Source organism: Sorex araneus, chromosome 6 (assembly GCF_027595985.1).
Source record: "Sorex araneus isolate mSorAra2 chromosome 6, mSorAra2.pri, whole genome shotgun sequence".
NCBI classification, from domain to species: Eukaryota; Metazoa; Chordata; class Mammalia; order Eulipotyphla; family Soricidae; genus Sorex; species Sorex araneus.
Genome location: NC_073307.1, coordinates 119,811,554 through 119,838,317, shown reverse-complemented (window position 1 = coordinate 119,838,317; position 26,764 = coordinate 119,811,554). Strand labels below are relative to the sequence as shown.

At 46.6% G+C, this 26,764-nt stretch overlaps 2 protein-coding genes across 3 annotated transcripts in view; both read left to right on the top strand.

Moving 5' to 3' along the window:
• Positions 1-8,719: 8,719 nt before the first annotated feature.
• LOC129405632 (serum amyloid A-3 protein-like) overlaps positions 8,720-26,764 on the top strand; it is a 28,797-nt gene continuing 10,752 nt past the window's right edge. Inside the window, exon 1 of one of the 2 annotated variants that reach the window (XM_055142353.1) lies at positions 8,720-8,730. The gene's annotated coding sequence lies outside the window, so the exon portion shown is untranslated. Of the gene's footprint in view, positions 8,731-17,141; positions 17,149-26,764 lie in introns of those variants that run through there. The other variant, XM_055142352.1, reaches the window with a different exon arrangement.
• LOC129405941 (serum amyloid A-2 protein-like) lies at positions 9,529-11,971 on the top strand. Its single transcript, XM_055143661.1, has 3 exons — positions 9,529-9,653; positions 11,333-11,440; positions 11,811-11,971. The coding sequence occupies exons 1-3, from the start codon at positions 9,572-9,574 to the stop codon at positions 11,969-11,971; spliced, it is 351 nt and encodes a 116-aa protein (XP_054999636.1). The 5' UTR covers positions 9,529-9,571.

The window sequence follows — 26,764 nt, the reverse complement described above, 5'->3', positions numbered from 1 at the left end:
TATGGCCTTTGGCTTCTCTTCCTCTTAGGATTACCTAAAATGCTCGGATCACCTGGCACTACTGTTGGCTAAGACCCTGGGCCGGGATTAGGTCTGTTCCCCGCCTCAGGAGGGCAGTCTGACCCATGGGCTCTCAGAGAGCTTAACAGAATCTGTGATATCCTGAGGATTGCTGAGAAAAGGCAGAGGTGATGCTTGTCTGTCATGCGCTTATACTGCTCCCTACGGAGTGCTTGGGAATGTAGAACTCACAGATTTAGAGGTGGCAAGGCTGTCAATCGAAGGGTTTAGGAAGAGACTAAGGGGGCAGGAGCTATAGTTCAGTGGGTAGGGCTCTTTACTTGCATGCAGCCAGCCCGGATTCAATCCCCGGCATTCCATATGTTCCCCTGAGCACTGCCAGCAGTGATTCCTAGTTACAGAGCCAGGAGTCAGCCCAAAATCAAAAACAAGAAAAAGGAAGAGGCTCACATATTTTGTTCAGTCATGACCAAAACATTGCGTAGTGATACAAAATCTAATATGACTTGACTGTTTAAGACTGTTACTGGGAGAATGAGAGAAACAGCAGAGGGTAAGGTGCTGCCTTATGTATGGCAGATCACAGTTTGACCTCCCAAACATTCCTGGGTGCAGCTACCAAGTACAGGATCAGAAGTAGCTCCTGAGCACTTCTGGGTGTCCTCGCCACCCCTTCCCTAAAAAAAAAAGTTATCGGGGACCAGAGACAGCTCTGTAGAATGAGTGCATGCTCTGTATGTGGGTCCAGTTTGTATTCCTGGAACCTCATGGCTCTCACCCCGCCTCCCCCCCTCCCCAGAGCACTGGTATGAGTGATCCACATGTACCAAGCTCGGTATAGACCCAGAGCAACACTGGGTGAGACCAAGATAAAATATCCAAAAACAAATGTCCTTGGTACCAGGGCCAGAGATAGCTCAGCAGGTTAGACCACATGCTAGTATGCAGGAGGCCTGGGTTCGATCTCTAGCACTACACAGTCCTCCAAGATGTAATCTGATAGTAGCCTTGAGCAGTCCTAGGTTGGCCAGAAAAAAACAAAAGACCGTTATTGGTACCAGATACCTAATTCTCTCAGTCATACTTTTTTTTTTTATTTTACTGTGGTCAAATACTGATACCAAAATCAACCGTCTTACCCACTTATTAAGTATTGTAAAGTATATACACATGATTAAAATTACACAGCCAGTTTCAAATCTTTACATCTTGTAGAACTAAAAATTATTTTTTTCCTCTTTGGGTCATACCAGGCAATGCTCATGGGCTACTTCTGGCTCTGCACTCAGGAATTACCATACTAAGATATGGTGCTCAGGTACCATATCTTGCCCCTTTCCAGTGGAGTGGAGAAATTCTCACCCATTCAGGAAGCAGAAGTTTCTTGTCCTGGGCACATGAAGACAAAATACAATTTACAGGAGTTGATCTTTATAGGTTACATGAGAATGTTGCAAAATTCCTAGTGTCATGGGGTGTCATGGGACTGACACACAGAATAAGTGAAATGGTGAATATACAAATATGATGATTTAAGTCAAATTGCTTCTTATGAGCGTGTGTTTAGTATTTTCTCAGTATTTGTTCTCTTCTAATTTGAGCCTCTGTACAGCTAACTTATTCCTAACAATGTTTTATCTCTAACCTTTCCTAAACAAAATCGCCCAAAGGAATCATGTACTTTTTTCGTTTTTTTAAACGCCCTACCCGCTGTGCTATTGCTCCAGCCCCGGGAATCATGCACTTTTTAAATATTATTTTAAAAATCTATAATAAAGGAAAGCTGAATTCTAATAAAGATTGTCACAGTGCTTGTATTAATTAAACTAATGTTCTTTAAGCTTCTTATACCTGTGCACTGGCACCCGTCTGCATCAGAGTCTCTGAAGTTAGAATCTAGGTAATGGGCAGATTACCAACGGTCTGCAGTTTTCCACACAATAGGACCTGGGGCTGAAAATTCGTGACTGACTTAAACCTTGTACTGGAATGAGGGACTGAAGTGATAGGGCAGGTAGGGCAATTGCACACAGCAGGTCTGGATTTGATCACCGGAATCCCATGTGGTCCCCTGAACACCCCCAGGAGCTTTGGCTAAAAAATAAATAAAACCAAAGAGCTATGTAGTAGATTTTTTGTTCAGATCCTGTACATTTACATTGCATGTTACATTGACAATAAATATAAAATTGTTAATAGTACATGTATTTACATTTATGCACTAGAATGTTGAACTTGAGAGATAGCACAGAGAGTAGGGCGTTTGCCTTGCACAGGGTGACTGGGTTCAATTCCTCCGTCCCTCTCAGAGAGCCCAGCAATCTACCAAGAGTATCCCGCTTGCATGGCAAAGCCTGGCAAGAGCCCATGATGTATTTGATATGCCAAAACTCGTAACAAGTCTCACAATGGAGACGTTACTGTTGCTCGCTCGAGCAAATCCATGAACAACAGAACAGGATGACAGTGCTACAGAGCAACCGTGCACTAGATCGCTATTTGTTCAATTTTTATATATTTACATGGTGGGTTCTATTAACAATAAATGTAAAATCTGAAGTAAAACTGCCAAGTGTTCTACCCACCCCCACCACCACCACCAAAAAAAATTTTTTTTTCTTGTGAAGTAGGAAGAGTGAATATGGATAGAAAGTAGTCAGGAGAAGTTTTCATGTTCATCAGAGAGAATGGAGTGAGCATTGAGGAACATACAATGAATATGTTACACAGACAGGGACAGTGTCATCCTGAGGAGGGTGGGCGTTCAGTTGCTAACAGAGTTGAGGAGGCTGGAAGTCCACGGACTCTTCTGAGCAGTCTCTCTCTCCCACCCCAACTTCCGGCTCAGGGGCCTGGGTGCTTATCTGCATGGAAGTGACCCTAAATCCCCACTTTGGCCCTCTCAGGCCCAACGATGCAAGAGGGAACTGGAATCCTATACAGTCCCCTGAGCACCACCAAGAGTAATTCCGGAGTGCAGAGTAGAACAACCCCAGAGTATCACCAGGTGTGATCCATAAAGGCAAAAACCAAAAAACAAAGAAACCTTCGTGAGGGGTAAGCGTAATATAGTACAACAGGGAGGGCACTTGCTTTGTGAGCAACCAATATGAGTTCCATTCCTGGCATCCTCTAGAGTCCCCTGAGCACTGCCAGGTAGGATCCCTGAGTGCAGAACCAGAGGGAACAAATCTGACCAACATTAGCTGTAGCCTAAAGAAAACAACAAAGACCATAGTGATGTGAATCTTGTGGTTTTTCTCTCTGCTATAAAGCTCTTCACTCACCTGGCACATCTTACCACACAGTCTAAGGCAGAAGCTCCAGCCCTTGAGAGTACTCAAGGGTTCACGGGTCCTAGGGGTGGTTCGTGATGCCACACTGAGAGGGTCTTGGGGATTGCTCCTGGCAGTGCTCAGGGGGACGATATGGTGCTGGACACGGAACTGGAGTTGGTGTCTGCAAGGCAAGCACCTTAACCCCTGTGCTATCTGTTAGGCCCAGAGGAGAAAATTTGTTTTGTTTTGTTTTAAGGAAACTGCAATCTAATTCAGAAAGAGGGAACTGAGTAAGCTGAGTTACATCGATCACTTTTGGGAGCAGCCCCTCCCTCCTTTCCAGTGGAGATGCTGGTCCCTCTGGCTCAGGAGATCTACTGCTCTACAAGTGCTCCCTCCTACAGGCGTCTTGGGGGAGAAGAAAAAGCAGGTGTGGAGCCCAGGAAAGTCCCTGCAAACCACAATTCTGGAAAATTGCACAGGAAAACTTCCCAGACATCAGTGGTTTCTTCATCCTCAGGTTATGGTCCTGGTTGTGTAAACCTGAGCACACAGGGCTGTTTGCTGTTTGCCTGTGACCTGGGCCAGGAGTCCAGCTGTGCTGTGAGGGGCAGCCTGGCTGAGAGGGCACCCGTGGTCATGGTGCATATTGAAGTATCTGGATTTGGGCATCTAGGCTGCTGGACTGTGGAGTTTGGAGGACAAGGACTCTATCTCGAAGGCTTGAGGTCTACTTTTGCAGGATGATCCCTACTGGTATATCTGGCAGGTGTCAGAAATGAAATCCAAGGCCCAGAGAGATAGTCTGGCAGGGAAGATGTTTGCTCTGCAGATGGCCGACTCAGGTCGACCCTGCATTCTATATGGTCCCCCAAGCACTGCCAGGAGTAATTCCTGAGTGCAGAGTACAAAGTAACCCCTGAGCACTGCTGGGTGGGCCAATAACAAGCAAACAAAATGAATCTAGGAGTAAGTGGGGCCAAGATGGCAGGAACGGGAGTTGAGGGAGAGAACTCTCTGGGTAGCTGAACTATGGTACAGAATTAGAGACAGAATTTTGTGTAGCGCCTTGTCCATAAAATTCAGAAAGATCAACCACCACATCTCGTGATAACAGGAGGGAGTCAGCCTGAGGAACTATTTTTGAGGAACCCGATAGTACAGCAAGTTGGGCATTTTCCATGCACAAAGCTGATCTGGGTTCGAACCCTGTACCCATGTGATCCCTAAGAACCTCCTGCCAGCAAAAGAATGTCTGAGGACAAAGCCAGGAAAAAACCCTCAATACTGCTAAGTGTGTTTCTCTCACCCAAGCCCCTCCAACAAAATGAACTGTAGTTGGCTCTATTATGCTCAAGCAGTAATTTTTATATTCTAATGTTAAGGCGGATTAGGGGATTGCATCACATGACGTGGGATTTTATAGAGCCCTTCAGTGGATGGCTGATGGGTATGGATTATACAAATGAATTTCTTGTGTACTGCGAAAGCCCATAATGCATGTAGAAAAGATTGTTAGAGGGGGCAAAACTGCAATACTAACCATATCATAATGTGCTTTTAAGGCTGCAAACTAGGGAAAAGAGTTGGTCCTGTCTGCATGTGTCTCCTGCCTGAAGTACACTGCTAGTTCTTCATCCTCCACTCCCTCTGGTGCTTCCCAACTACGGTTCTATTTCTATTGGGTCCAATATGCATACCCCTCTCCTCAACCTTCTCTCACTATTATACTCCATTCTCATTGCCTTTTTATTCTCATTGTTTTGTTGTTCACACCTGGTGGTTCTCAGGGCTCACCCTGACTCCGCACTCAGAAATTACTCCTGGTGATGCACAGGAGACTATAGGGGTTGCGGGGATCGAGCTGGGTTGGCCTCAGGAAAGTCAAGTTTCCCACCTGCTGTCCCATCTCTCCAGCCACCTGTCTCCCTTTAAAATCATCTCTGATCTTGCTTCTCCAACAAAAGAGCATCGACATTGCCAATAATCAGTAGAGTCAGAGGTATCAACCTGATCTTACAAATAGGAGCTCTTTCCCATACAAGTCCTTTACCTCCTTAGTTAAGATGACTCCCAGATACTTGATATTTTGATGTCCAATTGTGAATGGGATTGCTTTTTATCATGTCACTTCTTCTCTCTCATTATTTGCATATAGGAAAGCCATGGACTTTTGGGTATAGATTTTATTTATTTATTTATTTTTGCTTTTTGGGTCACACCCAGCAATGCACAGGGGTCACTTCTGGCTCATGCACTCAGGAATCACCCCTGGTGGTGCTCAGGGGACCGTATGAGATGCTGGGATTTGAACCCGGGTTGGCTGAGTGCAAGGAAAATGCTCTACCCACTGAGCTATCACTCGAGCCCCTGGGTATTGATTTTATAGCCTGCAACTTTGCTATACGAGTCTATCGAGAAGAAGCAAACGGGTATAGTAGAAATGATATCTGCATTTGTATGTTCATTGCAGCACTGTTTATGATAGCCAAAATCTAGAAAAAAACAGAGTGCCCAAAAGAGATGACTGGTTAAAAAACTTTGGTATATCTACACAATGGAATACTATGCTGCTGTTAGAAAAGATGAAGTTATGGAATTTGCATATAAGTGGACATCATGGATATTATCATTTAAGTGAATTGAGTCAAAAAGAGAGAGACAGACATAGAAAGATCGCACTCATATGTGGAATATAAAGTAGTAGAATGGGAGTCTAACACCCGAGAGTAGTAGAGTAAGAACCAGAAGATTTGCCCCACCGCTTGGAAACTGGCCTCACATGCTGGGGAAAAAGGCAGCTGAGATAGAGAAGGGAACACTTAGTAGAGAATGTTAGGAGGATCCGCTCAGGTTGAAAGCTGTGTGCCAAAAGTAGGCTATAGACTGAATATGATGGCCATTCCATACCTCTATTGCAAACTACTACATCCAACAGGAGAGAGAACAAAAGGGAATGCCCTGCTGCAGAGGCTGGGTTGGCTGGTGGGGTCGGGGTGGGGGTGGTGGAAGGGATACTGGGAACATTGGTGGAGGAGAATGGGCACTGGTGGAGGGATGTAAACAAAATGCAAACATGAAAGTTCTTAAGTTTGTAACTGTTCCTCATGTTGATTCACCAGTAAAAATTTTAAAAATCTAAATAAAAAATAAAATCGGACCCCTGTTCACTGCTCGGCTAATTTGAACTTGAGGTCCATGACAAATGCCAATGTAGAACCAGAAACAAAATGGTGGTGATGATGATGATGATGGTGGTGGTGGTGGTGGTGGTGATGGTGATGTTAATAGGCATTTATCTGGCCCTGGGCGGTCCTCAGCCATTTTGAACTCTTAAAACTGCCCAAGGGTCATCAGTGAGCACATTACATCTACCACGTACAATAACCTCCATTTTTCATTTGACTAATAAAGGCATTTAATCTTCAAAAACAAATGTGGGGCTGGAGCAAAAGCACAGTAGGTACGGTGTTGGCTATGCACACAGCCAACCCAGGTTCGATTCCAAGCATCCCACATGGTCCCCCAAGCACCACCCGGAATAATTCCTGAATGCATCGCCAGGTGTGATCCAAAAAGAAAAAAAAAGCAAGGGTCTGGAGAGATGGCACAGTGGGTCGGGCATTTATGTTGCAGGTGGCCCACCTGGGTTCATTTCCAGCATCCCATATGGTCTCCTGAGCACCGCAGGGGGTGATTCCTGAGTGCAGAGCCAAGAGTAACCCCTGGGCGTCACCGGGTGTGACCCTAAAAGATAAAAAAAATGAGAAGTTTGGGGATAGAAGAGGAGTCGAGGGCTGTCTTGCATACAGCTGAGCCTGGTTGGTCCCTGACACTACCTGCTTCTCTTGAACATGTCCAGGAGCAAGTGCTGAGCACAGAGTATAGAGTCACCCAGGAGCACCACTGAGTGTGGACTAAACACCCTCCCAAGGAACAGGAGAGCAGTCATTCAGCAGAGAGGAAATAGACAGTAACTGACCTTTAAAAAGATACAGGTGCAAGAGACTCAAGGACAGATGGAAGGAGCCAAAGCTCAAATCAGTGACCTCCAGGAGAAGGTAAACAATAGCATCAATACATATGCGTGAGGGGGCTGGAGAGATAGCACAGCGGGTAGGGCGTTTGCCTTGCACGCGGCCGACCCGGGTTCAAATCCCAGCATCCCATATGGTCCCCTGAGCACAGCCAGGGGTGGTTCCTGAGTGCAGAGCCAGGAGTAACCCCTGTGCATTGCCAGGTGTGACGCAAAAAAAAAAAAAAAAAAAAAAAAAAAAACATATGCGTGAAAGTAAAAATAGATTTTCAATGGAGAGATGGGCTGTAGAGATTCCAGGGATTAAGACTCGATCCTTGTTTGTGCTGACTCCAGTTAGATCCCCAGCATCTCACAGGGTCCTCTGATCGCCACCAGGAGTGATTCCTGAGCACAGAGCCAGGAGTGAGGCCTGAGCACCTCCAGGTGTGGCCAAACCCAACATCCCTTCAAAAGGAACAGAGCTTAAGAGATCTCCGGGACAACAATAAGAGGAAAGAACTCATTATTTCAACCCAGGGGTGGAACTCAGGTCAGTTGTGTGCAAACCAAGTGCACCACCCGCTCTACTATTGCTCAGGCTCAAAAGAGGTATACTTAGCAGAAGAATTGGAGTCTAGATTTTCAGAAATGTGTGAGGGATGACCTTTACCCTGAGGCAGGAGGCCCAATGAGTTCCAACAAAACAAACCCGAACAGAACCCATGGCTCTCCTCCCTTGGAGAAGCCCGCGTTCTCTCTTGAATGCAGCTCTCTCTCTATTTCTCTCGCTCTCGCTCCTTCTTTCTCTTTCCCTCCACACCTTTAAAATCCTCCAAATATAATCTATAATCTGTTTTACTTCACTGCTTGTCTACTCCTAAAATTCCTTTCTGTGAGTGAGACAAGAACACAGTAACCCTGGGTCCCGGGTGGCAGAGGCAGATCGGGAGAAAGTGACTGTCTTTCTCCTCCCCACTCCAAATGAGCCACTTGTGGGGTCCACTGACTTCAGTCCTTAATGAGATCTCCCCTAATGAGAGCAGGTCTCCTTTGCACACCAGCTCCTTGCTTACAGAGCCCTGTCAAACCATGCTGCCCAACCACCTACCTGCAAACGCTCCCAGCCATGACCTTCACCGACATTTCCAGAAAGACTCGAGCAGATTTAGAAGAACTCCAGAAATTGGCAGCAGACCCTCATTTTGCACACAGGGGACATCTGCCAATTTGTGCAATCCCGGAATGTGTACTCTGGACACTGGGATTTCCCCAAACGCACTGTTTTGCCTCAACCCTCTCTTCCCATGTGCTGTGTGAACAAGTGTCTGTATATATAGCAGAGACACCTTCCCCAGCAGATAGCGCAGACTGCTGGGCCGCACCAGGACACTCAGCAGGAAGAGACAGCCAAAGGTGAGGTTCTAGAACATTCCAAGTTTCCCTCTGTAGGTGGGGGTGGGGGCAATCCTCTTCTATAGCAGCGTTCTTGGGCTGCATCCTTCCTGACTGAACTGTTCTGACCATTGGGTCTCCTCAGATGGGCTACTCGTTTTGGCATTGTTGTTGCTGGACCTCCCTGCACCATTCAGGCTTCTGGGGACCGCTCCCAGTGCTCTGTGACTCTGCTCAGAAATTGTGCTCCAGTCACCAGGGTCACTCTGACAGTGCCTAGAAACCGCCCCCGTCCCACCCAGCCCAAGTTCAAAATGCTGGAGCACCTGCGGGAGCAAAGCAGGTGCCCCAGCCCTTTGAGGTAACTCCCCAGCCCCCCCGAATACATTTCAGTCTCGAAAATCATTAGAAATTATGTTGTTTGTGCCTGCGATGGTCAGTCAGTGGTGGCTAGAGGAGACACACCACAAATATTGGTGGAGTTTTAAACTCAGGGGCTATTTCAGAGGTAGGATCCTCCCATGGATCCAGGAAAACCTGCTACGCAGTTAGATCTCAGAGCTGTGGAGGGGTGCTAGGAATGGACAACGGTTTACACTGAAAGCCCAGTGTAATTGCTGTGAGTATCAAGCCTCTTGTAAATCCTAGAAAAGCACTAGGATTCTGAAGAAACAAGTTGAAACGGAGATTAAATATTCTAAATGTGTCTTAGATGATCAGGACGTATCTCTCCACATCTATTATCTCTGTACATGCCAATCTACACATGTAAGTGGAAGTTCTTTGCAGAATGTGAGCCTGGGTCAATCTTACAGAGCAACAGCCTGAATTGCCTCATTGTTGCCTGTGTACCTGCAGCAAGATGAAACTGTTCATGGCCATCATTTTCTGCTCTTTGTTTCTCTGCGTCAGCAGCAACACTTTGTTCTCAAACGCTGGTCAAGGTAAGGCCCCAGGGATATTGGGGGTCTGGGTGTGTAACCAGGCTGTCCCCTCTAATTACCATAGCAGAGGACAGTGTACCTCCCTGGATAGACAAGGAGTTCCGATTTTTTTTTTATTCCTTTTTTTTTTTGGCTGGCGCCGGGGAGTTTACATGCAGCGATTATCAGGGGATACTCCTGGCTCTGCACTCAGAAATTAATCCTTGTGGTTCGGGGGCGAGTGGGTTGAATATGGGATACTGGAAACGTAACCAGGTTGACCACATACAAGGCGAGCACCCTCCCCACAGTACTATCACTTCAGCCCTGAGTAAGGATTTTATCCCAGCATTTTACCAGTTTTTTTTTTCCCTCTTATCTGGATACCTGTAGGCCCCAGGGCACATAAAGTTGGGATCCCAGTTTCTAACAGGATTGAGGATGAGAGTTGGAATTCAGAGGTGCTTGTTCCTTATATCACTGTCACCACCATTTTGTTGCTCATCGATATGCTCGAGCGTGCACCAGTAACATCTCCATTGTGAGACTTGTTACTACTTTTGGCACATCAAATACGCCAAGGGTAGCCTGCCAGGCTCTGCCCTGTGGGCGAGATACTGTTGGTAGCTTGCCGGGCTCTCTGCGAGGGGTGGAGGAATTGAATCCAGGTTGGCCACTTGCAAGGCAAATGCCCTACCCTCTGTGCTCTTGCTGAGGTTCCTTCAATAATACAAGTAAGGACCTACTGCCCCCTAATGGGCTTTCGAGCTAAGCATTTTGATGCTCTCTGAAGTGACTTTGTCAAAGCTGGGAGTTGGGTTTCCAATTCCTTAGCTCTTACTCAAACTTTTGGGTGATGGCGTGGGGCCACAGCTGACTGTGCTCAGGGCTTCCTCCTGGCTCTATGCTCAGGTGTCAGTCCTAGTGAACCTTGGGGGGAATCTCTGTTGTAGTGCTGATCAAAGCAGGTCAGCTGCGTGCAGGGCAAGTGTGTCTCCTACCTCTCTTGCCACAGCCTCAGTAGTACAGTCAAACTAATGTAATTTTTAATAAGGTGAGGCCATTTTATAGTTTTCAAATGTAAATGAGCCATTTTGTAGTTTTCAATTGCAAAAAAGCTCATTTTTATTTTCATGTTCTAATCCTTTGAGGTAGGCATTTTTCTTTCTCTCTCTCACTCTCTCTTTTCTCTCTCTTTTTTTTTTGCCTTTTTGGTCACACTGTGCGATGCACAGGAGTTACTCCTGGCTCTGCCCTCAGGAATTACTTCTGGTTGTGCTCAGGGGACCATATGGGATGTTGGGAAACGAACCTGTTTCAGCCGCGTGCAAGGCAAATGCCCTATCCGATGTGCTATTGCTCCATCCCTGATGCAGACATCTCTTAACAGAGAAACTGAGGCACAAAGAGCTAAGAGAGCATAGACCAAGGGGAGATGGGAGATAGTCCAAGTGTTGGGTCTATACTCCACACACAGCCATCGTCAAAGCAGCAACAGGGGTCAGAGGGGAACACAGAGAATCAGTCTTGTACTGAGTCTCTCAATGGTAACCAGAGGGAGGGGAAAGGGACCTTCATTTCAAAGCCCATCTGCTTTCCAGGAGCTTTGTCCCAAGCTCTTGAAATCTGGGCAGGAGCATTTTAAATGTATTTCTCCACATCGTGATTGTCTGGGTCTCATCACTTTGTTTTCCTTCCAGCGGTCAGAGACATGCAGAGAGCCTACAGAGAGAGGCAAAAGAACAATTACAGAAATTTAGGCAAATCAACCATTCCGAGGTGGAACTATAATGATGGGCCAAGGGGCGGTGCCAGATTGTGGCCGGCCTAGAGGATCAGGTAAGGGTTCAGGGTTGGGTGAGAGGGGCCAGAAAATTCTGACTGTCGTCAGCAGGGAGTCAGTGGAGGGAGTGGTCTTCCCCTCTGCCACTCTCCTCTGTGCCCAAGGTGAGACGGGAGTGCCTGAGAGAGTCAGAATAAGGCCAGGGGGAGGGTGAGTCCCACCCACAGCTCAGGGCTGTTCTCCCAGCACACAGGGGTCAGAGTGGGCAGAGCTGGGCTATGCCCCGGCAGGGCCAATCCTACAGCTTCTCTCTTCTTGGCTCCCTTTGGAAGGGAGAGAGATGTGAGGGTGGGACTTTTGCTCTTCTGCCCCTGGTTTATCTTTTTCTGTTCCAGTGATTCAGAAAGATTTATCTGAAAATCAGAGACTTTTTGAAGCATGGACCAGTGGCCATGGACTGCAAGATTCCTTGGATAACCAATTTGCCAATGAATGGGGCAGGAGTGGCAAAGACCCCAATGACTTCCGGCCTGAAGGCCTGCCTAGCAAGTACTGAGTTTCATCCTCACCTGCTCTCAGGAGACCCGGCTGTGTGCCTCAGCGGGGCAGGACAGCTGCTGACCTAAATTCAAATACTGAATCTACATTGAATACTAAATCTCTAGTACTTGATACTTGATAAAAAGAGCAATTAGTGTTCAATAAACGTTTGTGAGATCCAATTAGTTGTTGGTGTCTGGGTATAAAATACTAGAGGACATTTTCTGAGTACATGAGCCTATTCTGTACTATATGGATGATCCATAAGCATCCCAGAAAATTCAAATACCTAATTAAAAAGGAACATGTGGGGACTGCTTAGTGCTCAGGAATCACTCCTCACTGGTCTCAGGGGACCATCGAGTTTTAGGAATGGAATCAGGGTCGGCAGTGTGTAACACAAGTGCCTTACCAGCTGTACTATGACTCCAGTCCCTACGTAAACAAATGAACCTTAAAATAGAGTAGCAGGCTACAGAGATGCCTCCAACCCCAAACAATTTTAGAATTCCAGAAGCAACATCTCATACTCTTCATTCTGAGCAACGCAAAATAAGTAATTTAGCATCTGCTAGGGGCAGGCTTGGGTGGTGGTGGTGGGAAAATCCAAAATAATGGTGGTTGGAAGGTGTCATGGTGGTGGGATTGGTGTTGAAATATGGAATGGGAACAATTACTGGGAACAAGTCTCTTAAAATAAAATTTTAAATGTTTATTCAAAAAATTAATAAAGGGAGGAAATATTCTCAAAAAAAAAAAAAAAAACAAAACCAGTTCCCCGGACATGGGCCCTAGGGGCGAGTCCCATAGTAGACACCGCGCGCTGCTAAAGCCACAGGGCCCGCGGACGGCAGGGGGCGCTGTGGCGGGAGGAGGACAAGGCTTGGGGGACTGCATAGGGGACAGGGTGCACAGCAAGCACTGGCTCTTCCAAGTGCTCAGGGGACTCACCCAGGTGCACCCGCCCCGCCTAACCTCCACGCTGCTTTTGCACATTTGCCCTGGCTGGAACGGGGCCTGGAGCCGCGCGCGCTTCCCGCTGCCTTTCCCCAGCGCGGGACCGAGTGTGTCCCTTCTCGGGAAAAATGCTGATTAAACGGAGCTAAAGACCTGTTCAATACGAGTCATCGGTAGCTGGGTTTCAGTATTTTCCCGTCCCTGGAGAGTCTTTTTAAAAGCCCCTCCGATGCTTATCTCATCCTTAGACAGGAGATCGTGAAAGGTTCACAATGACTGAATGTGAATGATAGAATAATGGGCGAAGGAATAATCCTTTTCTTTTTGTTTAGTTTTGCTTTAGAGCCACACTTGGTGGTGTTCGAGGGTTACTCCTGGCTTTGCGCACAGGAATCAATCCTGGTGGGAGTTGGGGGACTATATGGATGCCAGGGATCGAACCCCACGTGCAAGTCAAATGTCCTATCTGTTGACTAGAATCTGACCATTGGCATCTCTTCCTCCTAGAAGTACCTAAAATGCTTGGGTCACGTGGCACTACTGTTGGCTAAGACAGTGGGTCCGGATCAGGCCTGTTCACTGCTACAGGAGGGCAGTCTGACCCATGAGCTCTCAGAGAGTTTACCAGAACCTGTGATATCCTGAGGATTGCTGAGAAAAGGCAGAGGTGATGCTTGTCTGTCAGGCACTTAAAGTGCCCTCTATGCTTGGGAATGTAGAACCTCACAGATTTAGAGGTGGCAAGGCTGTCAATCAAAGGATTTAGGATGAGACTAAGGGGGCAGGAGCTATAGTTCAGTGGGTAGGGCTCTTGGATTGCATGCAGCCAACCCGGGTTCAATCCCCAGCATTCCATATGGTCCCCTGAGCACTTGCAGGAGTGATTCCTGGTTACAGAGCCAGGAGTCAGCCCAAAATCTAAAACAAGAAAAAAGAAGAGGCTCACATATTTTGTTCAGTCATGACCAAAACATTGTGTACTGATACAAAATCTGATATGAGACTGTTACAGGGAGAATGAGAAAGACAGCAGAGGGTAAGGTGCTGCCTTATGTATGGCAGATCTCAGTTTGACCCCCAAGCATTCCTGGATTCCTGGAATGTGCAGCTACCTAGTACAGGATCAGAAATAGCTTCTGAGCACTTCTGGGTGTGCTCGCCACCCCTGCCCTAAAAAAAAAAAAAAACTTATTAGGGACCAGAGACAGCTCTGTAGAATGAGTGCATGCTCTGTATGTGGGTCCAGTTTGTAGTCCTGGAACCTCATGGCTCTCGCCCCACCTTCCCCCCAGAGCACTGGTATGAGTGATCCACATGTACCAAGCTCAGTATAGACCCAGAGCAACACTGGGTGAGACCAAGATAAAATATCCAAAAAAGAACGTCCTTGGTACCAGGCCCAGAGATAGCTCAGCAGGCTAGAACACATGCTAGTGTGCAGGAGGCCTGGGTTCAATCTCTAGCACTACACAGTCCTCCAAGATGTAATCTGATAGTAGCCCTGAGCAGTCCTGGGGTGGCCAGAAAAAACAAAAGACTGTTATTGGTACCCGATAGCTAGTTCTCTCAGTCATACTTCTTCTTCTTCTTTTTTTTTTTTTTACTGTGGTAGAATACTGATACCAAAATCAACCGTCTTACCCACTTGTTAAGTATTGTAAAGTATATTCACATGATTAAAATTACACAGCCAGTTTCAAATCTTTACATCTTGCAGAGCTAAAACTTTTTTTTCCCTTTTTGGGTCATACCAGGCAATGCTCATGAGCTACTCCTGGCTCTGCACTCAGAAATTTCTCTTGGTGATGCTCAGGTACCATATCTTGCCCCTCTCGAGTGGAGTGGAGAAAATCTCACCCATTCAGGAAGCAGAAGTTTCTCGTCCTTTGCACATGAAGACAAAATATAATTTACAGGAGTTGATCTTTAAAGGTTACATGAGAATGTTGCAAAACTCCTAGTGTCATGGGGTGTCATGGGACTGACATAAATTGAAATGGTGAACCCAATAGTACAGCGAGTTGTGCATTTGCCTTGCACAAAACTGATCTGGGTTAGAGCCCTGTACCCATGTGATTCCAAAGCAACCCCCGCCAGCAAGTGGAACCCTGAGGACCGAGTCAGGAATAAACCCTCAACACCTGTAGGTATGTCCCTCCCACCCTACACACTACAAAAAAAAGGAGTGTAGTTGGCTGTATTGTGCTCAAGCACTAATTTTTATACTCTAATGTTGAGGAGGATTAGGGGATTGCATCATGTGATGTGGGATTTTATGTAGCCCTTCAGTGGAAGGCTGATGGGTGTGGATTATATAAGTGAATTGCTTGTGTAGAGTGACAGCCCATAATGCATGTCAAAAAGTTTACTAGAGGGGGCAAAACTGCAATACTAATCATATCATACTGTGCTCTTGAGGCATCCAACTAGGGATAAGAGTTGGTCGTGTCTGCACGTGTCTCGTGCCTAAAGGAGACTGCTAGCTCTTCATCCTCCACTCCCTCTGGTGCTTCCCAACTACTCTTCTGTTCCTATTTGGTCCTATATGCCTACCCCTCTCCTCAGCCTCGTCTCACTTTCTGCTCCATTCTCATTGCCTTTTTATTTTTTTTTTCTTTTTGTTCACACCTGGCGGTGCTCAGGGCTCACGCTGGCTGTGCACTCAGGAATTACTCCTGGTGATGCACAGGAGACTATAGGGGTTGCTGGGAAATGAGCTGGGGTTGGTCTCAGGCAAGGCAACTGTCCAACCTGCTGTCCCATCTCTCCAGCCCCCTGTCTCCCTTTAAAATAATCTCTGATCTTGCTTCTCTAACAGAAGAGCACCAATAATTGCCCAAATCAGTAGAGTCAAAGGTATCAACCTGAACTGAGTGCACAGTAAAAAGTAACCCCTGAGCAGTGTGCTGGTTGGGCCAAAAACAAAGAAAGAAAGTGAAATCATAAAGGAAGTGGGGCCAAGATGGCAGAAAATGGAGTTGAGAGAGAGAAATCTCTGTGTAGCTTAACAATGAAACAGAATTAGAGACAGAATTTTGTGTAGTGCCTTGTCCATAAAATTCAGAAAGATCAACCACCACATCTCGTGAAAACAGGAGGGTGTCAGCCTAAGGAACTATTATTGAGGAAGCAGATAGTACAGCGAGTTGGGCATTTGCCATGCACATAGCTTATCTGGGTTCGAACCATATACCCATGTGATCCCTAAGAGCCCCCTGCCAGCAAAAGTATCCCTGAGGACAAAGCCAGGAATAAACCCTCAATACTGCTAAGTGTTTTTCTCTCACCCTACCCCCTCCAACAAAAGGAAGTATAGTTGGCTCTCTTATGCTCAAGCCCAGGGGTCACTCTTGGCTCTGCACTCAGGAATTACCCCTGGTGGTGCTCAGGAGACCATATGGAATGCTGGAAATGAACGCAGGTGGGCCACCTGCAAGGTAAATGCCCTACCCAACGTGCTATCTCTCCAGACCCTTTTTGTTTGTTTGTTTGTTTGTTTTTTCTTTTTGGGTCACACCTGGCAATGCACTCAGGAATTACTCCTGGTGGTGCTTGGGGGACAGTGTGAGATCCTGGGAATCAAACCTGGGTTTACTGCGTGCCCGGCCAACACAATACCTGCTGTGCTTTCGCTCCAGCCACACATTTTTTTGAACATTAAACACCTTTATTAGTCAAATGAAAAATAGAGGTAGTTGTACGCGGTAGATGTAATGTGCTCACTGATGACCCCTTTCCACCAAAATTCTGTTCACTTTTGAGTTTGAATGCAATTATACAAATTGAAGAACTTTGTTCTGAAGACACCCTGTTATGTCCTAGCAGGTTATGTCCTTCCTGCTTGGTTTACAGCCACAACCTCTCAACCTGTCCAAACTTGTTTTATCCAGAAGACTACCCAGATCTTAGGATACGTATTAGTGGGTCATCTCCCACATCTATCCCCGTGCTTTAAAAAAATGAATGAGCAGCACTTGCCTCTTCTCCACATTTTTTATTAACAGAAGATGGTGCTGGTACCTGGAAGTGGTCCTGTTGGGTTGAGGGTTAGTGACACCAGCTCTAAATCTTCAGCAGCATCTTGGTGCTGCAATATATCAAAAGGATCAAGATTCCACTTCCTAGGAGAGCAAGTTTTAATGGTATCTCGATGTATTAGCTTCACGGGACTGAGGTTACCTTATATGATCTACAAGGCACGCCATTGTCATTTCTTGCTGAGTGAGACAGCCAAAGGTGAGTTTCTAGAACATTCCAAGTTTCCTTCTATAGACAGGGCTGGGGTCAATCCTCTTCTACATCAGCGTTCATGGGCTGATCCTTCCTGACTGAACTGTTCTGACCATTGGGTCTCCTCAGATGTGCTACTCATTTTGGCATTGTTGTTGCTGGACCTCCCAGCACTATTCAGTATTTTGGGGACCACTCCCAGTGCTCTGTGATTCTGCTCAGAAATTGTGTTTGATCACCAGGGTCACAGTGACAGTGCCTAGACAACCCTCCCCCCTCACCCAGCATAAGTTCAAAATGCTGGAGCACCTGTGGGAGCAAAGCAGGTGCTCCAGCCCTTTGAGTTAACTCCCGAGTCCCATGAATACTTTTCAGTCTCCAATTCATTAGAATTTATGTTGTTTGTGCCTGCGATGGGAAGTCAGTGGTGGCTGGAGGAGACACACCACAAATATTGGTGGAGTTTTAAACTCAGGGGCTATTTCAGAGGTAGGATCCTCCCATGGATCCAGGAAAACCTGCTGCGCAGTAGATCTCAGAGCTGATATTTTAAATGTGTCTTAGAGGATCAGAATGTATCTCTCCACATCTATTATCTATCTATATGCCAATCTACGCATGTAAGTAGAAGTTCTTTGCAGATTGTGAGCCTGGGTCAATCTTACAGAGCAACAGCCTGAATTGCCTCATTGTGGCTTGTGTACCTGCAGCAAGATGAAACTGTCCACGGCCATCATTTTCTGCTCTTTGTTTCTCTGCGTCAGCAGCCAAAGTTGGTTCTCACTCATGAGGGATTTTGGTGAAGGTAAGGCCCCAGGGATATTTGGGGTCAGGGTCTGTAATCAGGCTGTCCCCTGCAGTTACCCTAGCAGAGGACACGGTACCTCCCTCGATATACAGGGAGTTTTGATTTTTTTGTTTTTGGCTGGGGCCGGGAAGTTTACACGCAGCGATTATCAGGGGTTACTCCTAGCTCTGCACTCAGAAATTAATCCTGTTGGTGCGGGGACATGGGTGCGGGAGAGGAGCCCATATGGGATACTGGAAACCTAACCAGGGTTTGCCACATACAAGGCGAGTGCCCTCCCCACAGAACTATCATTCCAGCCCTGAGTAAGGATTTTATCACAGCATTTTACCAGTTTTTTTCCCTCTTCTGTGGATACCTGTAGACCCCAGGGCACATAAAGTTGGGACCCCAGATTTTAACAGGATTGAGGATGAGAGTTGGAATTCAGAGGTGCTTGTTCCTTAAATCACTGTCACTGTCATCCTGTTGCTCATCGATTTGCTCGAGCGGGCACCAGTAACATCTCCATTGTGAGACTTGTTGCTATTTTTGTCACATCAAATACACCAAGGGTAGCTTGCCAGGCTCTGGTCTGTGGGCGAGAGGCTCTCGGTAGCTTGCGGGGCTCTCTGAGAGGGGTGGAGGAATTGAACCCAGGTTGGCCCCGTGAAAGGCAAATGCCCTACCCTCTAGCTATTGCTGAGAGGTTCCCAAACAATGGGGCTAGAGTAATAGCACAGCCAGTAGGGCCTTTGCCTTGCACGTGGCCCACCCGGGATCAATTTCCAGCATCCCATTGCTTCCCTGAGCAACACCAGGAGTAATTCCTGAGTGCAGAACCAGGAGTAACCCCTGTGCCTTGCCAGGTGTGACCCAAAAAGCAAAAAAATATAAAAATAAAATAATAATAATAGCAACAACAACACAAAGAAGGACCTACTGCCCCTTAATGGACGTTCGAGCTAAGCATTTTGATGCTCTCTGAAGTGACTTTGTCAAACCTGGGAGTTGGGTTTCCAATCTCTTAGCTGTTACTCAAAGTTCTTGGTGATGGGGTTGGGCCACAGCTGACTGTGCTCAGGTTTCCTCATAGCTCTATCAGTCCTAGTGAATCTTGGGGGGAATGTGTGTACTGCTGATCAAACCAGGGCAGCTACGTTCGTGGCAAGTGCCTCTCCTATGTCTCTGGCCCCAGCTTAAGAAGTACAGTCAAAATAATGGAATTTTTAATAAGGCGAAGTCATTTTATAGTTTTCAAATGCAAATGAGCCATTTAGTAGTTTTCAAGTGCTAAAAAAGCTCATTTTTATTTTCATGTTCTAATCCTTTGATCTTTGAAGTAGGCATCCCTCTCTCTCTCTCTCTCTCTCTCTCTCTCTCTCTCTCTTTGCATTTTGGATCACTCTGGGCAATGCACAGGGGTTACTCCTGGCTCTGCACTCAGGAATTACTCCTGGCAGTGCTCAGGGGACCATATGGGATGTTGGGAAACGAAGCCAGGTCGGCCACATACAAGGCAAACACCCTACCCGCTGTGCTATTGCTCCAGCCCCGATGTAGCCATCTCTTAACAGAGAAACTGAGGCACAAAGAGCTAAGAGAGCATAGTCCAAGGGGAGATGGGAGATAGTTCAAGGGTTGGGGTGTATACCCCACACACAGCCTTCGCCAAAGCAGCAACAGGGGTCAGAGGGGAACACAGAGAATCAGTCTTGTACTGAGTCTCTCAATGGTAACCAGAGGGAGGGGAAAGGGACTTCATTTCAAAGCCCATATGCTTTCCAGGAGCTTTGTCCCAAGTTCTTGAAATCTGGGCAGGAGCATTTTAAATGTAATTCCCCACATCGTGATTGTCTGGGTCTCATCACTTTCTTTCATCCCAGGCGTCAGAGAGATGTGGAGAGTCTACAGACACGACAGAGACAACATGCAAGAGGACAGTTACAAAAATTTTGGCAAATTAATCTTTCTGCGAGGGAACTATGATGATGGGCCAAGGGGCGGTGCCAGATTGTGGCCGGCCTAGAGGATCAGGTAAGGGTTCAGGGTTGGGTGAGAGGGGCCAGAAAATTCTGACTGTGGTCATCAGGGAGTCGTGGAGGGAGTGGTCTTCCCCTCTGCCACTCTCCTCTGTGCCCAAGGTGAGATGGGAGTGCCTGAGAGAGTCAGAATAAGGCCAGGGGGAGGGTGAGTCCCACCCACAGCTCAGGGCTGTTCTCCCAGCACACAGTGGTCAGTGTGGGCAGAGCTGGGCTATGCCCCTGCAGGGCCAATCTTACAGCTTCTCTCTTCTTGGCTCCCTTGGAAAGGGAGAGAGATGCGAAGGTGGGACTATTGCTCTTCTGCCCATGGTTTATAGTTTTCTCCTTCACTCCTAGTGATTCAGAGAGAATTATCTGAGAATCACAGACTTTTTGAAGCATGGATCAGTGGCCATGGACTGCAGATTCCTTGGATAACCAATTTGCCAATTAATTGGGCAGGAGTGGCAAAGACCCCGATGTCTTCCAGCCTGAAGGCCTGCCTAGCAAGTACTGAGTTTCATCCTCACCTGCTCTCAGGAGACCTGGCTGTCTGCCTCAGCAGGGCAGGACAGCTGCTGACCTAAATTCAAATATAGAATCTATATTGAATACTAAATCTCTAGTACTTTAGTACTTGATACTTGATAAAGAGAGCAGCAAGTGTTTAATAAACGTTTGTGAAATCCAAGTTGTTGGTGGTGTCTGGGTATGAAATAGTAGGGGACATTTCCTGAGTACATGAGCCTATTCTGTACTATAAGGATCATCCATAAGCGTCCCAGAAAGTCCTAATACCAAATCGAAAAAGGAACATGTGGGTGTTGGGGCATCCGGCTGTGCTCAGGCCTTACTCCTTGCTTAGTGCTCAGTAACCACTCCTGACTGGTATCAAGGGACCATAAAGAGTTTAAGGAATGGAATATGGGTCGGCAGTGTGTAACACAAGTGCCTTACCAGCTGTACTATGATTCTAGTCCCCACTTAAACAAATGAATCTTGGAATAGAGCAGCAGGCCACAGAGATGAAACCAACCCCAAACAATTTTAGAATCCAGGAGCAACATCTCATACTCTTCATTCTAAGCAATGCAAAATAAGTAATTTAGCATCTGCTAGGGGGCAGGCTTCAGTGGTGGTGGGGGGAAAATCCAAATTAATGGTGGTGGGAAGGTGTCATGGTGGAGGGATTGGTGTTGAAATATGGAATGGGAACAATTACTGGGAACAAGTCTCTGAAAACACAATTTAAAATACTTATTCAAAAAATCAATAAAGTAAGAAAATATCCTGAAAAAAAACCAAACCAAAACAAAACAATAGTTCCCCAGACCTGGGACCAAGGGTCAAGTCCCATAGTAGACATAGCGCGCTGCTAAAGCCGCACGGCCCGCGGACGGCAGGGGGCGCTGTGGCAGGAGGAGGCCGGGCGCTGGGGGACTGTATAGGGGACAGGGTGCACAGCAAGCACTGGCTCTTCCTCTTGCTCAGAGGACTCACCCAGGTGCACCCGCCCCGCCCAACCCCCACGCTGCTTTTGCACATTTGCCCAGGCTGGAACGGGGCCGGGAGCCGCGCGCGCTTCCCGCTGCCTTTGCCCAGCGCGCGACCGAGTGTGTCCCTTCCCAGGAAAAATGCTGATTAAACTGAGCTAAAGACCTGTTCAATACGAGTCATCCGTAGGTGGGTTTCAGTGTCTTTCCGTCCCTGGAGAGGCTTTTTAAAAGCCCCTCGGATGCTTATCTCATCCTTAGGATCTCGTGAAAGGTTCACAGTGACTGTGAATGAGAGAATAATGGGCGAAGGAATAATCCTTTTCTTTTTGTTTAGTTGTGCTTTGGAGTCACACCTGCTGGAGCTCAAGGGTTACTCCTGGCTTTGTGCTCAGAAATCAATCCTGGTGGGAGCTGGGGGACCATACGGATGCCAGGGATTGAACTTCACGTGCAAGTCAAAAGTCCTATCTGTTGACTAGAGAATCTGGCCTTTGGCATCACTTCCTCTTAGGATTACCTAAAATGCTTGGGTCACGTGGCACTACTATTGGCTAAGACCACATGGGCACGGATCAGGCCTGTTCACTGCTGCGGGAGGGCAGTCTGACCCATGAGCTCTCAGAGAGTTTACCAGAACCTGTGATATCCTGAGGATTGCTGAGATAAAGGCAGAGGTGAAACTTGTCTCTGGTGGCTTATTGTGCCCTCTAGGGAGTGCTGGAGAATGTAGCACCTCACAGATTTAGAGGTGGCAAGGCTGTCAATCAAAGGGATTAGGAAGAGACTAAGGGGCAGGAGCTATAGTTCAGTGGGTAGGGCTCTTGGCTTGCACGCAGCCAACCAGGGTTGAATCCCCGGCATTCCATATGCTCCCCTGAGCACTGATAAAAGGAAAAAGGAAAAGGAAGAGGATCGTATACTTTGTTCAGTCATGACCAAAACATTGTTTAGCTATACCAAAACCTGATATGACTTGTGTCTTTAAGACTGTTACTGGGAGAATGAGAGAGACAGCACAGGGTAAGGTGCTTGCCTTGTGTACTGCAGATCTCACTTTGATCCCCCAAGCACTCCTGGGTTCAGCTTGCCAATACAGATTCAGAAATAGCTCCTGAGCACTTCTGGGAGTGCTCACCACCTCGAATTATAGCTACACAGTCCTCCAAGCAATAATCTGATAGTAGCCCAGAGCAGTCCTGGGGTGGACAGAAAATGCAGAAGGCTGTTCTTACTACCAAATAGCTCATTATCTCAGTCCGACTTTTAGTATTTTACGGTGGTAAAATACTGATACCAAAATCACCGTCTTACCCACTTGTTAAGTAATGTAAAGTATATTCACAAGATTAAAATTACACAGCCAGTTTCAAATCTTTACATCTTGCAGAACTAAACTTTTCTTTCCCTATTTTGGTCACACCCGGCAATGCTAAGGGGCTACTCCTGGCTCTGCACTCAGGAATTACTCCTGGTGGTGCTCAGGGACTATATCAGATGCCGTAAATCAAACCAGCCATACTCACTGGACTATCACTCCAGTCCCTGAAACTTTTAATTCCTTTATGTCTCTTCAACAAACTGGAGCTTCATACCCATTAAGCAATAATTTTTAGTTATCTCCTCCAAATAGCCCCCTTGAATCACAGTTCTACTGATATGGGATTCTAGGGATTCAACCCTGGCCAGCCACATACAAGGCAAGCTTCCCACCCAATGTACCATCTGTTTGACCCTTATTTTTTTTGGTCAGATGAGTTCCTTATATATCCTGGATACAAACCCTTTATCAAATATGATCTGCAAATATTTTCTCCTGTAGGACAGAATTCCTTTCCTATAGGGTACCTTTCACTCTATTGATAATATTTTTTGTTTGTTTCTCTTTGGTACCACACCAGTTGATACCCAGCGGTTACTCCTAGATCTTTACTCAGCAATGACCCCTGTCAGTGTTTTAGGACCATGTGGTATGGGATCAAACTCAGGTTGGCTGCATGCGGGGTGAACGCTTTACTTGATATATTATAATTATAGCCCGTAGCCTCCCTTCTTTCTTTCTTTCTTTCTTTCTTTCTTTCTTTCTTTCTTTCTTTCTTTCTTTCTTTCTTTCTTTCTTTCTTTCTTTCTTTCTTTCTTTCTTTCTTTCTTTCAGTTTTTCAGCAACACCTGGCTTTTCTCAGGACTTACTCCCGGCCCTGTGCTCAAGAGTCATTCCGGGCAGCTTAGATAGAGAAGAGAACACCAAGTAGAGGATGTTGGGAGGACCCATTCAGATTCCAAGATGCGAGCTGAAAGTAGATTATTGACTGAATATGAAGACCACTCAATACCTCTACTGCAAACTACAACACCCAAAAAAGAGTGAGAACAAAAGGGAATACGCTTCCAAAGAGATAGGTTGGGGTGGTGGATGTTTGGGTAGGGATGGTGAGAGGGATACTGGGATCATTGGTGGAGGAGAATGAGCACTAGTGCAGGGATGGTAAACGATCACTGTATGAGTGAAATGCAGACACAAAAGTTCATAACCTACTAACTGTACATCACAGTGATTCACTAAAAATTTTTTTTAAAAAAGAGTCATTCCTGGCAGGTTAGGGGGAAGCATATAGGGGGCTTGGAATAGAACCCGGGATGGTATTGTGCAAGGCCAAGGCCCTGACCTTTGTATTATCTGGCCATTGATTGCATTTTTTAAATGCACAGAATCAGTAGCTTTTTCAATTCCTCATAGGATTTTAGTTTGTTTGGTTTTCTTTGTGCTGGAGGGCCTGCCAAGCAGTGGTGTGAGGCCACCAGGACTAAGCCCAGCCTTGCCTGGCCTTCTGTGGTACTGGGGGTCAAACTTGATGGACAAGCACTCCTGCCCTTAGAGCTATCTTCCATCCCCATATGTTAAGGTTTTTGTAAATGTGAAAATGAGAAGTAAATGTGCCTGTTTCTTTCCTTTGCGACTTCAGAGCCTTGATACAAAGCATGCTTGAGAAATGTGATCAGTTTCTCTGGTCTCAGGCAGGCCTGAGTAGAAGAAGATTCAGCAGTCGTCAATGTATTTTGGGAGATCATGAGCCCTGCGCCTGAACCTGCTGCATGTGTTTGTTCAAGGGCAGGACCAGCCTACCTCCTTTGGGGAGTACACTTTAAGTAACCCTCTGCCATCTGACTCTCTCTGGGACTGCTGGTATTTCTCAACCAAAGATGAGTTGTAACATTGTATCACTGTCCTCCTGTTCATCGATTTCCTCGAGCAGGCACCAGTAATATCTCCATTACAAAACTTGTTGTTATTGTTTTTGGCATATCGAATGCACCACACGTAGCTTGCCAGGCTCTGCCCTGTGGGCGGGATGCTCTTAGCAGCTTGAAGGGCTCTCCCAGAGGGACTGAGCAATTAATCTTTCATGTCAGCCGAGTGCAAGGCAAACTCCCTACCTGCTGTGGTTCAGCAATAATTGGAAGTTCACTGCTGAAGTGAGTACTCTGGAATCCAATTCGGAACGGTCACAGTGCCGCCACCCATGTCTCAACTACAGTATTACTTGTCCCTTTCTGGTGGAGTGGAACAATTCTCGGCCATCAGGAAGCAGAAGTTTCTTGTCCTGGACACATGAAGACAAAGTATAATTTATAGGAGTTGACCTTTACACGTTACATGAGAATATTGCAAAAGTACTGAGATAGGACTTGGTGTCATGGGATTGACACACAGAATTTATGAAATAATGAAGATACAAAGGAGTTGATTTAAGTCAAATTGCTTCTTATGAGCTCATGTTTAGTACTTACCCAGTATTTGTTCTCTTCTACTTTGAACCTCTGTATAGCTAACTTATTCCTAACTATGTTTTATCTTGAATCTTTCCTAAACAAAATCGCCCAAAAAAAACCCCCAGGCTGCTCTGAGCCTCAGTTTCCCAGCTTCTAGTGGGGGAAGAGGCCTGACCTGCCCAAAATTCTCAAGTTCAAGCAGCTGACTATCTTACTTTCCCATGCCAAGGGCCGGCAAATCCTCAAAGTACTGAGGACAGCTCCTGAGATCTGTTTCTATCTCTGGCCAGTGAGTCCAAGTGACATGGCAGTGTGGATTCCTAGAGCATCCTTGGCGTGTGTTAATAGTTCTCACCTGGGGGCTGGAGCGATAGCACAGCGGGTAGGACCTTTGCCTTGCACGCGGCCGACCCGGGTTCAATTCCCAGCATCCCATATGGTCCCCTGAGCACTGCCAGGGGCGGTTCCTGAGTGCAGAGCCAGGAGTAACCCCTGTGCATTGCCGGGTGTGACCCAAAAAGCAAAAAAAAAATAGTTCTCACCTGTACTCAGTTACAAGGGCAGGATTCACACTAGAACAACCTGAACATATTAACCTGTAACTAGACACCATTGTCTGAAAGCAGTGCCAGCAAACCCTATTCAGAAGCTCTCTTTGAATAAACCTATTGGGAAAGAATAAAAAAAAGAGAAATGAAGGGGGAAGGGGAAAAGAAAGAAGGGTCAGGGCCAGAGATATATTACAGTGGGTAGGGCGTTTGTCTTGCATGCAGCTGACCTCTCCTGCAGTGTTTGATCCCTGGCAACTTTTATGGTCTCTCAGTTCCTCCAGGAGTAAGCCCTGAGCCCTGACAGATGTGTCAAAGAATTTTAAAAGGGACTGGACAGCCTTTGGACAGATGATCATGCTTCATGCAATGTCCTGAGGGGAACTGTATACTGTTCCGGACTCATATTCATGTTCGCTATAGGCAGGAGTTGGATGACCCCAACTGGCTGGGACAAGGATTTCTGGCTTAGAATAAAGGTTGTGTTATCTCTAAGAACTCAGTTGGGGTCACTGGAGGCGAATTCATAGTATAATGTGTTGGGCATTAGTTTTGTATGAGGTCCAAGCTGGTTTCAGTCCCTGGAATCCCATATGGTCCCCGGAGCACCACTAGGAGTGATTGCTGAGTGCAGAGTAGGAATAAACCCATAGTATCACCAGGTGTGATCCTAAAAGGAACAAAAGGAAAGAAAGGAACCTCCCTGAGGAGTAAGAATAATATAGTACAGAAGGTAGAGCCCTTGCTTTGCACGCAACCAACCTGTGGTCCATTCCTGGCATCCCATAGAATCCCCTGAGCACTGCCAGGTATGATCCCTGAGTGCAGAACCAGAGGAAACAAATCTGAGCAACGCTGGGTGTAGCCAAAAGAAAAAAAAAGCTGACCTTAGTGATGTGAATCTTGTGGATTTTCTCTCTGCTATAAAGCTCTTCATACACCTGGCACATCTTACCACACAGTCTAAGGCAGAAGCTCCAGCCCTTGAGAGTACTCAAG

Coding starts and splice junctions, on each gene's coding strand:
- LOC129405941 (XM_055143661.1), top strand. CDS start 9,572: ATGAAACTGTTCATGGCCATCATTTTCTGCTCTTTGTTTCTCTGCGTC. Junction 9,654..11,332: donor GTTCTCAAACGCTGGTCAAG/GTAAGGCCCCAG, acceptor TTTTCCTTCCAG/CGGTCAGAGACATGCAGAGA. Junction 11,441..11,810: donor TAATGATGGGCCAAGGGGCG/GTGCCAGATTGT, acceptor TTTCTGTTCCAG/TGATTCAGAAAGATTTATCT.